This window comes from Acipenser ruthenus, chromosome 4 (assembly GCF_902713425.1).
Source record: "Acipenser ruthenus chromosome 4, fAciRut3.2 maternal haplotype, whole genome shotgun sequence".
Classification (NCBI taxonomy): domain Eukaryota; kingdom Metazoa; phylum Chordata; class Actinopteri; order Acipenseriformes; family Acipenseridae; genus Acipenser; species Acipenser ruthenus.
The window spans coordinates 58089009-58106143 of NC_081192.1; the positions used below are offsets into that span (position 1 = coordinate 58089009).

The window sequence follows — 17135 nt, forward strand, 5'->3', positions numbered from 1 at the left end:
GGCACCACCTCATTTACATTGAATTAATTACATTTACCTATGTAAAGCAGCATGTTAAACACAGATAATGAGCTGCTATACATTCATGAGCTATTCATGAAGGTAAGACAAGGATTTTGCACAGGAAAAAATGACCCAAAAATTCCGCCGACTGAATGCTGCCGCAAAGCGGAGAGCATAGGCCGCAGAAGCTGTGTCCCAATTTTAAATGTCAGATATTTAAGGTCCTGTATAGCCACATAGAGGGACATGTATCAAGATTGACAGACGCAGCGCTAAATTGGCGGAGTGTAAAGTAGCGCTGTGCCGCGGCACAAATTTTACCCCATCCTGAATGCATTAACTCGCCTAAAAAAAAATAAGGCATGAGGCACAGTATAAGCTGCCACATTTAAATACAAAAATTCTGCTGCATCAGTATTCTGAAACTCTAAAAATGGGCTACGGTAGCACACACTAACAGACTAATCTGAAAAATAGCGCCAAATGGGCTACCTCAATTGAACAATAGGTAGGTCATTTGGAGAGGCAATGACCCGTGTTGACTAAGTGTCTTGACTTTATATTATATTATTATTATATGATGGATAAAACCAAATATACATAATGCGAAGGACATAATGAACCAAGTTTATTATATGACTAATACAAACAATTGTACATAATGAAATAGCCGGTATCGAGCTATAATTTCATCCTCTGGGAGATTAAAAAGGATAATGCAAACCATAAATACTTTCCCTTCTTCTCAATACTTTCCCCCTGTTCCTGGTTGTTCAGGAAAGTTAGGAGCCTGCACTCTCCATCATAATAAATGCCCCTGATATCAAAATATCACTAATTTCACGGAAAATATGCATTTTATTCCTTACAGTTATTTTACATTAGTGTACTCTTCACCTCCCGTGTTGATTTCATACCTTTATCAAGTAGAAGCAGCGCTACAGTAGCTGTACACGGTCCGACTTACTATGACAACGGGGTCAAACCAGATACCAGCTTCGTGATTGGTGAATTCTTCATAGTGTACCATGACATTTCTACATACTACTAGAAATGTACAGTGTGTATAAAGAAAAACACAAAAGCTTCGGTTTCGTCATTTCAGGTTTGCAATTAACGTTTCACCCGTGTTTAATATTTTGGGATTAGAGGCAGCAAAATAGGCTAGGCTATGTGTCAACATAAGTTTTAAAGGTTTACAAAACTCGAAAATGTTGCTGAATTTGTCATTCAAGGTTGTTTTTAAAAAATCTATTTTGTCTGCTTGTTACTTTTTTTTGCAGCCAACACATACCATTTTAAAGGTCTTGTTCCCAGCAGAAGTTTGTTGCATTTTTAAAGATTGTTTCAATAGCGAATCGAGTTACAATCTACATTTTTAAAGAGTTGACTCAGTAGCTAAGCAAAATGTTAAAATGTTTCAGTGATGTTCTTGATGAACTATCAATGATAACATATTTTAGGCAACTTACATCACTAGAATATAATGTTAATAGAAAATTATTATTTTTTTTTATTTTTATTTTTTTTGTCATTCGTGAATTTCTTTAAAAAATACAGTGAATTTCCCAGGCCCCTATGACTGCTGCCATAATGCTCTTTCCTATCCACTGCTTTCTGACTTCAATTTGAAATCTGTCTTATTTGTGGACCCTTTTAGGGCCGGCGCTGCTCTTCATGAATCTCATTTTAATATCACAGACTTCATTTACAAATGAGCCCCACCTACAGTTTGCACATGCACATGCACATAATTAAGGTTTGACACACCTTAAAATGCATCGCTAATGAGAGGCGGAGCGCATTGGCAGTGCTAACATGGCTTTAACTTGTCAAAAGTGTCATGATACATACGGGGCAATTTTAAGGCCGGCATAAAACTCGGTGCTATGGCCTTAACGTCGTCTCAAATGCTTGATACATGTCCCCCGTAACGTGTTAATGCAACACTATGATTTATTTTGGGCTAATTGTAAGTAGACTAAGATAAAAAGAAAATATGCTGAAATAATGTAGTTTTAAATTTAAAATAATGTTGTATTATCTACACATCCTACAGCAATATGAAGCCTGCAACGCATCAGCATGGTTCGTTTTGTATTACATGTACGATAAACAACAAAAAAAAAAACCTACTAGGTATTCATTTGATTTTACAACTGTACTGTTTAAGCCTATTGCACATATCTATATTTTTACATAATGTAGTTTGTACAGAGAACACATTAATTTTATTTTAATATGCCCTCATATTTATTAGGCTATATATATATATATATATATAAGTTTACATAAAAAGGAGGAAGATCTGAAAAGTTTCACTGCACTGCATGCATACAGTTTAGTTTTGTTAAGTGAAAACAAAACATTTCTAGTCCTAAAGGATGCTTGTTGCTGGAATAGCGGTTACGACTCTGGACTGCTGATACATTATTATTTTTAATAACCTGCCTGGACTGACCTTTATGTTTAATTACAACTGTGATGAATCTTGTAACAGTGTGTCAAACAGTTGAAATTTGAAAACAGTGGTCGTTTAGGTGGTAGTTTTTTTTTTTTTTTTTCAGTATTGTTGTTATACTCACTTAGTTTTATTACATGCGTCATTTTCAAACAAAATGGAATTTCGGAACCCAGTGTTCCGGGTGGTTTTATGAATAAAGGTAGGTGTTTATCGTAAGGTATGTGAGAGAAAGGTTGGTTTGGGCAGGTTTTTCGTCAGCACTATGGTGCTCTCGTCTGTTTATATTAAAAATAATAATGTATCAGCAGTCCAGAGTCGTAACCGCTATTCCAGCAACAAGCACCCTTTAGGACTAGAAATGTTTCGTTTTCACTTAACTAAACTAAATTGTATACGTGCAGTGCAACTTTTCAGATCTCCCCCCTTTTTTCCTCTTTTCCTGCTTGCCTCCTGTTCCCTTAGTCCCGCCTCTTCTCACTTCCTATTGCTTCTGTCCTCCCCAGGGCTTTGTAAAGCCGAAAGCTATTGGCTGATCTCGACATACATTATACAAATGTGTCAATTAAATCCTATAATTGGAGGTCCATTGCCATTGCCACAAAGAGTCCTCATCCAGTACAATTTGCTGGTAGGCGTGACTCATGTCCAGTTTCATGAACCGTTCTCCAAACAAATCATCAATTCTGGGAATCGGGTACTGTTCCAGTCATGACACTCAGTTACTTTATAGCCTTCACATATTTTCACTGAGTTATCAGGCTTCAGTACAGGCACTATGGGTGCAACCCAGTCTGAAAACTTCACTGGTTCAGCTGAGCCTCCACATTTGGTTTCATAGCATATGGAACTGATCTTGGCTTGAAGAACTGTGGGGTTGCCTTTCTTTCAACATATGTTTTGCCTGTGGTTCCCAGCAAAGTACCCAGTTCTTCTTTGAACACAGTTTCGTGCACAGCTATCACATCCTGCAGTGTCTTGTGGCTTAAATGTGTAATTTGACTAATCTCCAATCCAAAATCAGTTCAGCCATCCAGCCTCTGCCCAGTTGGGTTAGGTCCTGAACCAGTCACTACTACTAGTGGCAATTCTTTAACTGTCACTGTTATTTGGGCCACTCCAAGTATGTCCACAGTTTCTCCTGTATAGGTCCTTATCACTAGGTTTCTGATCTCAGGGCTCAGTACAAACTGTAGGTCTGCACACCCACTCCACTTAATAAGATAGCTCTCTTCTTATTAACGTCAGCAGTGTCATTAGCATAAAGAAATGCATCAGTATTCTTACCTGGTTGGTGTCTGAGAATTAAAACTAGCAACGGTCCCCACTGTACCTGCCATTTCCCCTTGAATTGCTTTGTCCATGTGTATTATTTGCTGCTTCGTTTGGTATTATTTATTTTTTTATCCACTGCAATGACTGTGGTGTTATTTACTTGTCCTACCTGGAACGTAGTGTTTCTTATTCAGGTTTTTATCCTCGTCGCCATGTTATATCTTGACTGAGTAATCCACGCAGGTTTGCTGATAACAAATAACTTTAATTTTGGAGCATTGATAATACAGTGCGGCCATCTTATGAGATGCAGGAACACATACTCAAACTCTATCAAGAGGAACCACATTAAGAGGCTATCCAAAACACTATACACTTCCATCTAGTGGTCACTCCATATACTGCACTATAACATGAAGCACAATGTTTCTGCATTTCTTTTTTAGAAGTATAAATGCTCTGGTAAATGAAAATAATAATCACAGTTCTCATACTTTGACGGTTTTTGTTTTATTTATTTGGTGCAGCTGCATTGTAACAGCAATAGTGGCTAGTTGCATTTTGTTTCCGGTGTTTGAAATAGATACATTTCTTACTGGTAAAAGAAAAACGAAGGAAGAAAAAACAAAGAGTACAGAAAGTGCAAAGTGACAAAGTTATACAGAGTCCCTTTGGATCATTTGTATGCTGGCTTTAAAGAAAAAAAAAAGTTATCATTATTAGTTTTTATAATTTTATCTTGAGGTTAATGTTTTTGATGTTGTAAACATTTTAAATGACACCCAAGTATGCTGAATATTTCTCAATAATTTATTTGTATAGTTGGTATTGTGTCGCCACTAGGACCCAGCAGAAACACCAATAAACTGATGCAGCGTTGACGCTCACTGTATTATGGCCGATTTAAAGCGTGGGCGGAGGGAGTTGTCACAAAGAAACATGCCAAATATTTCTGTTTTTTGTTTTTTAAATAGGCATGTATTAATTGCTTCCGCCCACTTGTATCTGAAAGTGAATTTGCATGCACATTTTGATAACATCTTTTTAATGTTGCCTTGACTTATCTGAACACCACACTTTTGGTAACTTTATGTACATTTCACCTAAAAATAAATATTTAAATACAACTCCTGCAGCTTACAGGTACAGTGTCATACTTTGATGTAGAAAACATGGTGATTCAGTGGGGGGGGGGGGGGGGAGGGTTGCCGGAGCCTCCCCAAAATTTATTTTAGCCCCCCCATCCAAGCGGAATTACTAAGTCAGGCTTCTCTTCTGTCACTGTTTTTAAGTAAGTGAAGCCATACACTGTTACACACTGTCTCACACTAGCCTAAGCAAGCACCACTTGTGAAAACATATTGATGCACCTCTACCTCACCACAACGAAGATCCTTGTATCAAAAGAAAATGACCATGCACAGCATTTAAATTTATTGATAAAGAATATTAAAAGCTGTCTACAAAAGTATTTGTTTAGCTCTATTAGCCTACCAAAAGTCTAGCTATATTTTAAAGTCATACAGTTATTTTTGCTTCACATATCATATGAAATGGTAATAAATGTTTCAACAAGTCTTCTATAGTGGCATAAGATGACGAATGTCTGGGGGAGGGGGGTGGGGAACGGCATGCCTGTGTTGACCCTGTTTAATTAATCATTGTACATTATCATATTCTTTTTCGAAGGTAAAATACATACAGCACACATTTAAATGCCTGCTGTTCACACTGGTCCACTTGAAAATTATTCAAATTTATTTTATACGTGCCCGCATGGACGTAGCCCTCTATTTTTTGTTCAACTAAACAAATAAACATACATACAGGTACCATCCTATTTAAACCCATCCTGTGTTGTCGACAGTGCCTTATCCACCAAAGACTGGGCTAGGAACCCAGAACTGTGTTCAAAGTTATATAGTCAGCACCACTGTCAGAATATGGTAGGCATACAAAAACTTATGTAATGTCAGATGGTGGTACGCTGTCAGATTGCAAGTGGTACCAGAACTGTATATATACTGTGTTCTTAAATAATACATTTTTGTATTATTTTTATTATTTGTTTTGCAAAACAGAAACGTTATGTTTCACTTTCATTGCATTTGCATTACGTCTGTAATACAATGATGCATTTACGAGCTTGTGTTTCAGTTCATTTCATTTCAGATCATGTATTTTTTATATTTTCTTTTATACTAAAACGGTTTAAAGTAGTAGAGAAAGGCTTGTTAAAAACAAAATAATACTTGCTTGTTTACCATGCTGACATTATTTATTCCTTATAAAATGTCATTTTTAAGAGAAAAATAAAAACTTGGTCTGCGATGGTTGCAGTTGGATTTGTGTGGGGGGGTGTTTACGCTACAGTTTAACTTGCTTCCAATTTCCTATTCTTACTATGATTGGCTGCAGACAACAGTGCTAACCAGTGATTGGATAATGTTTTGTTGGGTGGGTTTTAATTGTGCAGTTTCCTAATATTACTTGTGTAATAGAAAATAACAAAGGACGCGTCGTTAATGTCACGGAGCCCGAATGTTCGAGTCCGAGTCACACAAGGTCGAGTCCGAGTCCAAGTCACGAAAAATGCAAGTTCTGCAAGTCTGCATAATAGAGATAACAAATTCAACATCAGATGAGTGCAGAATATGTATATTTGCTCTGCTTGCTGCAGTGTGCCAGTTTTTTTTTTTTTAAATATTAGGCAACGTTTAGCCCAATAGATTGTTGTTCAACATATGTTAAAATTCGAGCTGTTATCAGAATTGTACAGTACAGTATAAAAACCACTTTAACTCAGTGTAAGCTTTGTGCTTTCGGTATTCACGAGTTTTAGCTTGTGGCATCTGCTGGCGAAACACTGTGTTTCAGTAGTAATCTGTAACAAACCAGTTTCTAGTCAGATATCAGCTTCCAGCAGTTAACAAAATGGCATATCGCATTGACTTCAGTTTTACCGCAGAGAGTACTGCACCATATTTCAATATTTGTATAGCTGGCTGTGGGTACCACTGTATACGACTTACAGGTATAGTCTGTACTTTCATGTATGCTCACTGTAAGAACACTAGATTCTCTAGATTCTGCTAGTGAAGTACATACAGTACCATCTCTCTTTTTAAGATAATTTAATTCAGTCTCTAGTTTGTCCTAAAAGGGTTGTTCCACTGTCAATAAATAAATGAATACTAAGCTTGTTATGCCTCTGAATGTGAGGCACAGCTTGTGTGAATTAATTCTTAATACATCCACCACTCCAATTAAACACTGTTTAAATCAGAAGAATATAGTTTAAAGTAGGTCCTTTCTTCCATGTCAATTTTCATGCAATATAATGTACTCATTGTTTTGTTCCTATTAGGATTGGCGCACCCACCACTCCCTCAGACGGCGACAAAGATGAGAACCCGGCTACTTTGGCAGAAAGCTGTTTCAGGGAACTGCTTGGAAGAGCAGCTTACGGGAACATGAATAATGCAGTCAGGCCTGTGTTGGTGTAAGTATACAACCCACATTGTTGAATGTAACAAAAGCTGAAAGCTCTTAAAGATTGCATGTTGCTCATTCCCCCCTCCTTTATTTAAATACACCACTTAGCATAATTACCTGTAGCATAATTTAAGAGGGGGGGGGGGGGGGGGGGGTGAAATTAGCTTGACAGTAATCAAACAAAATCAACTGCCCAATGTTTTCTCCCAGTTTTAAAAAAAATCAAGTTAAAATTAAAAATCCCCATACGATTATTTAATAATAATAATCCTGAACCCCAATGCACCCCTCCCTTTTCTAATCATTACAAAAATAAGATGGTTAATAATTGATTGACTGTATAGAACTAGCAAAGATTTAAAGTGTATATAGGCCTAAAACAATATTTTTTTGGGGGGGGGGTTGAGTACCCACCAACATAGACTCTGGCTCAGCAAGTCAAGCAGTTAATAACACCCCAGCAGAAGCATTTCCAGGCTTTAAAGGCAAATGTAGTTGAGTACCATCAATGTAACAATGGAAGAATCCAAAAGTAACCAAGTATTATTAATTTGATTTACTGTTTTCAAGTAACTGCTCATTTTTATTTATTCTTCTATGTATTTACACAATTATGAAGCAATAAATAAGTATTTTAAATAATTTAGACAGGGAAATTTTAAAAAATCAATCTGTACATAAAATCAAAATAATAAAGTGAATACAAAAATGAAAAAATCTTGCTATACAGCAGGGATCAATGGTGTATAAGGTCCCACCCAGTAAGAGCACTGTAAGTGTCAGTGTGTGTGTGTGTGTGTTTTAATTATTATTCGCAAGCTCGCGTCCGGTGTGCATAGCTTTTAACATGCAAGCCCATGCCCATTGACGTGTTTGATTTGGCAGTGTATGTTGCAGAGCTGCGCTTACACTCCAACTTTTAAGACTCTGTTTGTTAACATTTATGTATTTAGGTAAATCTGGACTTTTTTTTTTGTTAAATCTCGGGAAAAAAAATCAGCGATTTACATTAATACAGGAAAAAAAAAAATTACTGACACACTCGCCACTTCAAACATAATTTCTCAGCTTCTACAAATCTTACCTAGAGTAATCGTCAACGGCTCATTTGAAAGGTAAGAACTTGGCCTAATTAGCTGTCATTTATGTATTTATTTAAAATGTTCTATCTTTTTTTTTTTAACAGAACTGCCTCTTTAGTCGCACCCCCCTTAGTGACACTCCACACCCCCCCAAGTTTGCGCACCACTGGTCTAATGTAATGAGCAACACCTGCCTGTAGTTAAGCAGGCAGGTGTATAAAATCTGGTCAATGTCTCTGTGTTAGCTGTCTGTGTTAAGGCTAAGGCCTGAGGAGAGACCTGTGTGATGGGTATTGTTAGATTTTTATGTTTGGTCAACGGTAAACGGTGTAGCTCTCCGGTTTTATAGTTAAAACTGATAAAAGTTTAATTAAACACTCCTGGTGAAGTTAGGCTTTTGTTTTGTTTTGTTTATTTTTATTATTTTTTTGTTTGGAAAAATACATATACAGGCAGCACTGTCCTATTTGAAATATATCTGTGGTCCAGTGAATCTTCATTTTTACACTTTGCCCCAATATATATATATATATATAGCAAGGAGAGAAAGCCTTAACTGAAATTGCACCAGTTACCGTCCAGACAAGGGATCAAAGACACTACCAGCCTGAAGACAAATCACTTTCTTCATGAATATTTGCAAGTACAAACATAGCACATTAGTCAGAAAGATAACATTAAATGAAGGAAAAGGTAAAGACATATAGAAATAAGGTGGCAGGGTAGGGAGAATTAAAATATATGAAAAATAAAAGCAACGATACTAAATGTAAACAATATAGGTATAATGTAGCTATATTTGAACTGACCTTAATAATAATATTAATACAAATATAAAAGAATGACAAATGAGTCAGATAAGAATAAATCAACTAAAATTATTTTTAAAAATTGTTAAAAGTAACTAATATAATTTAAAATAATTACATTTAAGTTTATAATGAGACATGGCAGCCACAGGTGTACCAGCAGTCTGTTATTTCCGTTCCCTGTTTCTCCACATTGCCATTTTCTGTGTTTATTACGTGGGAAACTAAACAATATCCCTCTACCAATATTCGATTTCCATTTTTTTAACCTGGTACCACAATATGGGACCAAGCTGACCTTGGTAATAAGATGATTAGTTAAAAAATGCTATTGATGTTAAGTGAACATTCTGTTCAGAGTTTATGACCTTAAATTGTAATGTAATGATGGTACAATTCAAATCCTTGTTAGATAGACTGGAAGAACTAAAACTGTTCCACTTAAACAAAGAAAATGGGCTGTGATTGTTGGCTTTCTATTATTATTACATTTTTTCAATGCCCTTCAATTAAAGTCACAAGATTAAAATAGCCATTATATGCAAGTCACTATGGATTTCCCATTTAAAACTGTCAAAAAAACTGCAAATCCTCAGGCAACTAATTATTCATCCCCTTTTTTCAAAATATGAGGCAAAAAGAAAAAAAATGAATAAAGTTTGGAAATAATTCATTAGATAAATGGGACAGAAACCATGAAGCATGAGCTAAAATAAATGTTTAATTGTTAAAAAACAAAACAAACAAACAAAAAAAACACTTTCCAAAGTGATTTCTAACTCTTTAAGCTGTCAAATAGAGAGAAAGGGTTAGAATCAGTAGGATGTTAGTTTATGAGTAGACTGCAGCTTTTTATCAGAACTCTGCAGCTCATATTTTAACGAAAACTAAGGCTGGGCAGCACATTACCCCATCTAGAGATCACTTTGTTTTCTGGTGCAATACAAGGTTGATTTTAAGGTTGTGTTACTGACCTACAAGGCCCTACATGGTCTTGCTCCTGTTTGCATTGACCAGATGCTCATTCCATATGTCCCTAGTCATGCCCTGTGGTCGCAAGTTCTTGGATTATTGGCGGAGCAAATAACAATCTCTCTACAGGGAGCACAGGCCTTCTCAAACTATGCACCTAAGCTCTGCAGCTGAATTCTAAAAGGTGTTAGGGACTTCAAAACCAATTTGAAGACATATTTATATAGTTTGGCCTTTGCAACTGCCTTGGCCTGTGTCTGTTTATTTTATTACAGTAGTTCTAGACTCAATATGTACATTGTTCTGTGGTGTGTCTCACATGAAAATCACTTTAGAAGTCTTAAGTGTACTGTTGTTGTAACATAACTTCACATTTTGGTATTCATGTACAGTATAATGCTTGTTGAATTTGATTCCTCCTGCAACACATGTTCCTAGGTTTTCCAATTAACAAGACATTAGCGCAGAACCACAATGTTAATTTCCTCACCTTCAAGTAATTTAAGAGTATATTATTGTCATTAAGTCATCCACATTAAAGAGCTTTGTAAATTTATTGGAATTTAATTATTAGCCAAGAGTTATTTTCTCAAAACAATTATGAGATTGATGCACGGTAGGACTCAACTGATGGCTGGTGACACTTCAGTTCCTAGTCTGTTATATGGCTGTTGGAGTGTTAAGGCAATTATATTGTTGTTTTCACATAAATACCAGTAGACTGCTGAGATCCATAAATGCCTACAAATGTACATAGGGTCTTACTCAAATAAAGGTAGCATTTAATATCTGTTGGTCTATCTCTTTGTCATCATAATTGAGAGACCTGCTACTGAAATTGAACCACCCACGGCAGTCACTAAAATAAGACATGAAATATGCATCAGTTCAATGGCAATGTAGCCCTGTCAGTTGCTGAAAGCCACCAGTAAGCCTCATTAATTTATCTTAAGTCACATATGAGTGAATTGCATAAACCAGTCTGTTCTAAAAATAGTTAATCTGCAGACAAGCAGTATTAGTACTTTTCTATACAGTATTTGTTTTCTGCAGTAGTTTTATTATATTCATTCGATTAGAGGTATGAGATTCTGAAATGTGTTATTGATATACCATGACACAAAGTACTTGTCATATAATTAATAGATATAAACAAAATATTGGCAATACAATTGCCACTCAAAATGATGAAGGTGTTCATAACATCTTAATCCTGACTGGCTCTTTCCCAGAGCCACAAAAGTGTGAGGGCAATAAGAAATCGAATGACAAGAGTTCAAAGAAACAACAGTACACATAAAGGGCATTGTGGCAGGTTGGCTGGGTGACGTCAGGCCAGAAAGTAGACAGACACGACAGCACTGGGTATGAATGCACTGCTTGCGCAGATTTAATAAACAAATAAAGAAAATAAAGGTTCGAACAAAACAGAACACCAATACAAAGAAAACGGCAAAACAAACAGGTCAAATAAATCAACAAGTTGCGTGCTGGTGTAAATCCAGCACGGGTAGCAATTGTTGTTATTATTTTGTCTTTTAATTCTCTGTAACTCACAGCTCTCATTCCACACGGGCACACCCACCTCGCTCAGCCAAAGCTGCAGGGTTTTATACATGTGACCATCTCCAAATTAGCAATAAATTAATTCATCTGGAGACGTTCTACACGAGTTTAGCATGGATGGGGACGTTTAACCCCATCCATGCTGCAAAATAACAATAACAACATATTGTGTTTTTACAAACTAAACAATAGGTTTTAAATAATAATACAACACAAATACAAAATAATACATACATACTGGGGCAGCAGTGTGGAGTAGTGGTTAGGGCTCTGGATTCTTGACCGGAGGGTTGTGGGTTCAATCCCAGGTGGTGGTCACTGCTGCTGTACCCTTGAGCAAGGTACTTTACCTAGATTGCTCTAGTAAAAACCCAACTGTATAAATGGGTAATTGTATGTAAAAATAATGTGATATCTTGTAACAATTGTAAGTCGCCCTGGATAAGGGCGTCTGCTAAGAAATAAAAATAATAATATATAAATACACTTACAGGGGCGGGGTGTACCCCGTCACAGGCATTCTTTCCAATATACAAGTATTATTAATCAACTCAAGTACAGTACTAGCTACAGGTTGATTTAATCTCTAATTTAAATATCTAATTTAAAACTTAAATACATGGTTTATTGGTGGTTGCCTTTGAATACATAATTAAAGTGAATTAAATTGAAAATTATAGCATAATACAGTTACTGGCTTCAGGCTTAACGCCCATTGAAGTTTGAGCCGTGTAGTTTATGTAATCAATTTTGCTTGGCAATGCGGCTGATCCATATCAGAAGTGATTAAAAAAGTGGGGGTTGCAGATTTTCTTTTTTGGGTGGGCTGCAGGCACAAATAAGCAGCCACCTTTCTGGTTCTAATTACTTATCTGCTCAGATGTGATGTGCATATCCTAACATAGGGTCAGAAAGGGAAATTCAGAGGCAGTCTCTTCTGCATTTATTCTGAGTCATGAAAGTATGTGGGCAGAGACATGGAATGGCAGCAGTTCCTAAAAATAAGGATCAAAGTTTTTATAAAACAGCAAAGAGTAAACAATAATCTCTGTATTAACTTCGTGTATGGATGGATGTGCTCCACAAAGTTATATCACTGCTTAAAATGGGGCCAAAGCCTTTAAGAAAAAGTACCATAGAAAAATTTGGCATTTTGAATATATAGTACAGATGTTTCTGGTATTGCCCAAATGTACTCCGCTAGAGCTCTGTGTTGAGGCATCCAGAGGACACAATTGACACGTGGTGTAGGAAGATGTTTTTTTTATCCACGAAGGCTGTAAGTTTTATAGCGTGCTCCTCATTTTATACCATCCTGAACTAAGTGTTAAATAATGAAGCTACATAAGTTGACTCAACTGCTCCTCTTTTCAGGTTGAAAAGGGGCCAGTGGAGCAAGTGATTCCACTGTGATAAAAATGGCATTTGGAAATGGTACTGTAATTTTCATTTAACTCAAATGCATTGTGCGTGTTATATTGTGAAAATTACACTATTTTGGATGAAGCCCTGAAAAGTACATGAGCAAAATAACTTGTAAATTGACCTATTAATCACTAACACCTTGCAGCAAATATCCAACCTCTCTCAGTTTTGAGCACAGTGGTCTATAATCACATAATGGTTCAAACTGTCCTGCTGCTCTTAATAAAAATACAAGCTATTCTCTTTTTGACCTTGTGACAGGGATGGCTGAGTGGTGACGTCATGCCAGATGCAGGAACAAAACACACACAAGGTGCTGCGGTGCAGGAAGGCGCTGCAGTGCAGTTTATTTTAACACAAATATAAAATAAAAATGTTTTACAAAAACAATGCTCACAGAGCAAAACAAAAAGGCAGACAATCGCCTTCACTGATCCTATATTGTATCTGTATTTTTAGTTTAGTTTCATTTTGTTTTCTCGCTCCCATTCCTCCTCTGTAACACCCACAACACTCCACCCGGAACAGGGAAAATGGCAGGGCTTTTATATTGGTGACCATCTCCTGATTAGCAACAAATTAACCAATTAATTAAATCGGGTAATGGCCACCTTCTACACAAGTTTCTCTGTGGATGACGCTTCTCTAGCCACACTGCCATACAAAACAAAAACACACAGCTTCTTCGCCATCATATATATATATATATATATATATATATATATATATATATATATATATATATATATATATATATATATATATATGGGCTGTCAAACGATTAAAAAAATTAATTGAGATTAATCTCGTGATTGAAGAAATGAATCGCGTGATTAATCACATTTTTAAAACAACGAGAATAAAACTGTTAATATCAGAATATTCAAAGATAAACAGCAACACTGTCTCAAATTAAGATTTGTTTAAAAAAGACAAAGCAATCAGGTCCATCCATATTTGCTTATTAATGAGTTTGTAAACCCCTTTTATGAACCGTGCAACATATGCTGGGTCGTCATCCGAGACTGACATAATGTGACATAAATGACACAACGCAGGCAGAACCACAGAACAAGACACGTAATTTTCTCCTCCCAAAAGCTCAGTCACATACCTGCAAGGTACCATATAGAGCAAAACATTAGTTCTTTAATACAAGTTAGACCGATACTAATATAAATCGAACGTACAGTTGATTGCGATCATGTATTTAATCTGTTATTGCTTGTACATAACACAACAAAATAGGACAATTTCTATCCGATCCTCTTTTGCTAGAAACATAGCGTTAGCTGAATATTGTCCTACCTGCAGGGTTCTAGTAGTGCCTCAAGCTTTTGAAGTTTGTCCAATTCACCAGCAGTTAGAATTGCCAGATTGGGTTTTTGAAAAGTTAATGCGGCACTGATGGCGGTGTGGTTTCTCAGCAGTCGCCGAACCATTTCTAATGTGGAGCTCCATCTTGTAGAAACATCTTGCACTAGGAGGTTATTGTTTTTGCCCTCTTGATGCTTGTTCTTTTTTCAGTTCTGTGCTGTTTGCTGGACTGTGTTTGAAATAGCCAACTATTTTTCTGCATTTTGCTAGTGCTACGTCAAATCCGCCGCCATTTAGTGCCACCGAAACTGATCGTTGCAGGCTGTGGGCAGAGCACAGCAGGTGTTCAAATGGCATAAGTCTGGCTGCTGCTATCATATTACGTGCACTGTCAGTTCCAATTGTTGTAACCTTGTCATGTATTCCCCACTCCTTTGTGACATCCAAGAAAAGCTCGGCACAATTTTCAGCGAAGTGCCTTTCTTCAGTGTGCGTCACGGTTAAAGCAAATGATTGCAATGTCCATGAGGCATCCACGTAATGCGCAGTGACTCCAAGATAGCTATAGTTGCTCACCGATGTCCAGTGATCCCCAGTAAGGGCAACCGTTGTTGCTTTTTTCAGTTCTTCTCGTTTTCATGAAGGTCGTGTATTCGTGATGCAATTGTGCCTCTGGAAGGTAAGGTATATGTCTGACAGGATGATGCTATTTGAATAACATCTCTTAAACCTGGGTCATTCACAATGTTGAGTGGCCTGCAATTGGTAGCTATCCACTTAGCAATAGCCGAAGTTAAATTGTCACATTTTGCGGTATTCATGGGTTTGCAGCGACTCTCGTATTCTAATATTGTGCTTTGACAAAATTGACCAGTTTTGGAAGAACTGTTGCTGTCCGCCTGGTTCCCAGTAAAAGCATGCTTGGCACGAATGTGGTACTGGAGACTTGACGTACTTCGATGGTATTGGAATTCCATCTGACAGTAGTTGCAAGTAACTTTCTTTTTATCGAAAGACCCATTGGGAAGTTTTTTGTTTAAACTAAACTGCCCGTTCAAAAGTCCTGCACTTTGATTGCTTTTGGCCATTAATAAATTACTATTTTCACTTCAGTTGAGGCTAGCTAGAGCAATAATATAGCTGTGTGGTTGTTGCATACAAGCTCTCAAACTGCTCTGAGCAAAATATAAATTAACTGTAATTGCGCAATCAACAGCGTTAAAAAAAGTAACGCTTTAATTGATTTTATATTAATCGCATGCGTTAACGCGTTAATTTTGACAGCCTTAAAATTATATATATAATATATCCTAATATAAAATAATACAAATTGTACACAGGGGTTCAAAAATAAACATAAACAATACATTTCTTTTTAAATAATACACCAATACATTTCAAATCATACAATAACAATCACCTGTGCTAAAATAAATACATAATACATTTAAACAGCAGGGCTTTGCCAAGCCCCCTTTTATATGTGCAGGGCTTTTCTACTGCCCTGCTGCAGACCTCAAAACCATTCAGTTTCTTGTCACGATCAGAGAAACAACAAGAATTGTGCTAGTCTTTTGACAGCAGACCAGTTTTAGGGGGAAAAACTGTGCTGCAGGATTCCATCAAAACTGTTTAATTTGACCAGGGGCACTAACAATATTTACTGAATAGCAACAGTTTTATACAGTACACCTTTCACTCATTTTTGTAGCTTTTACATAACTAGGTACTACATCTTGCTTTCTTAGTGCAGTGTTGTATTAGCAATTAATGATGCCTTCATGAAGCTCGCCTTTTATAGCTTGCCAGATTTTCCAATTGACACTATTGATATAATTAGCAGTGTCTTTTAACGCCTGTAGGTATGCCTTCTAAACAGTCATTCTGATTAGATTAAATTATATTTAGTTTCTTTAGGATAGGTGTAGTTCTATATAAGCTTTTATTGGAATTGGTTAGGTACTTAGCTGTACTTCAAACGTTTTCAAACACAACTGAACCAAAATGTACAGTAGTTCATAAAGCTATGGATATTGGTGCCACCATATATGTAATCAGTTGGCAGCCAACCACAGCTTGCTTGTACTTATTACTTTTTTGTATATTTCTGCTTGTCCTCTGCAACAGTGTTCTGTAGAAGCTGCAGGGAAAATACATTCTCCATGGCTGTGTGTAAAAATAGACACAGGATTTGGCTATATTCAGTTTGACGTCACTATTGGCAAATGTAGCAAGCATTAGTATGGACCAAGACACCTAGAGAAAAAGATACAGCAGATGACTAGTTTTACAATGGAAACACGCAGTATTATCACACACCCGGGGGCCAGACTTACACAATCACAAATTATGAATTTTGCAATATGGCCCCAGTATAGTTAATATGTCTAACACTAGAACGACCACGTTTCTAGAACAATCATGAGCTGTCAATTTGACCAGCGTATTAAAAATAACATAAATATTATAATGAAAGGACAAACAATTGAATATAAGTCATAGTTTTATTCAGGAACGTCATATAAAGCTTCTACACAACCGAAACATTGTAAATAAACAGACATTTGAACAGAAATGTGTTTATATACAGACATATTACATAAAACACAACTTCAAAAAATGGTAGAAATGAAATGAACAAATATTTGAAAATAATTGTGTATATATAGGTATATCATATACATACAAAACTGTACAACTGAAACGATGTAAATAAGTATAAAAAATGTT

At 36.4% G+C, this 17135-nt stretch overlaps 1 protein-coding gene across 3 annotated transcripts in view; it reads left to right on the plus strand.

Annotated features, from left to right (window-relative positions):
• Positions 1-17135, plus strand: part of efr3a (EFR3 homolog A (S. cerevisiae)) — a 268889-nt gene that overhangs the window by 147719 nt on the left and 104035 nt on the right. For all 3 annotated transcript variants that reach the window (XM_033998812.3, XM_033998811.3, XM_033998813.3), the window contains exon 8: positions 7107-7241. In XM_033998812.3, the coding sequence (XP_033854703.1) occupies positions 7107-7241 (135 nt within the window). The remainder of the gene's footprint in view (positions 1-7106; positions 7242-17135) is intronic.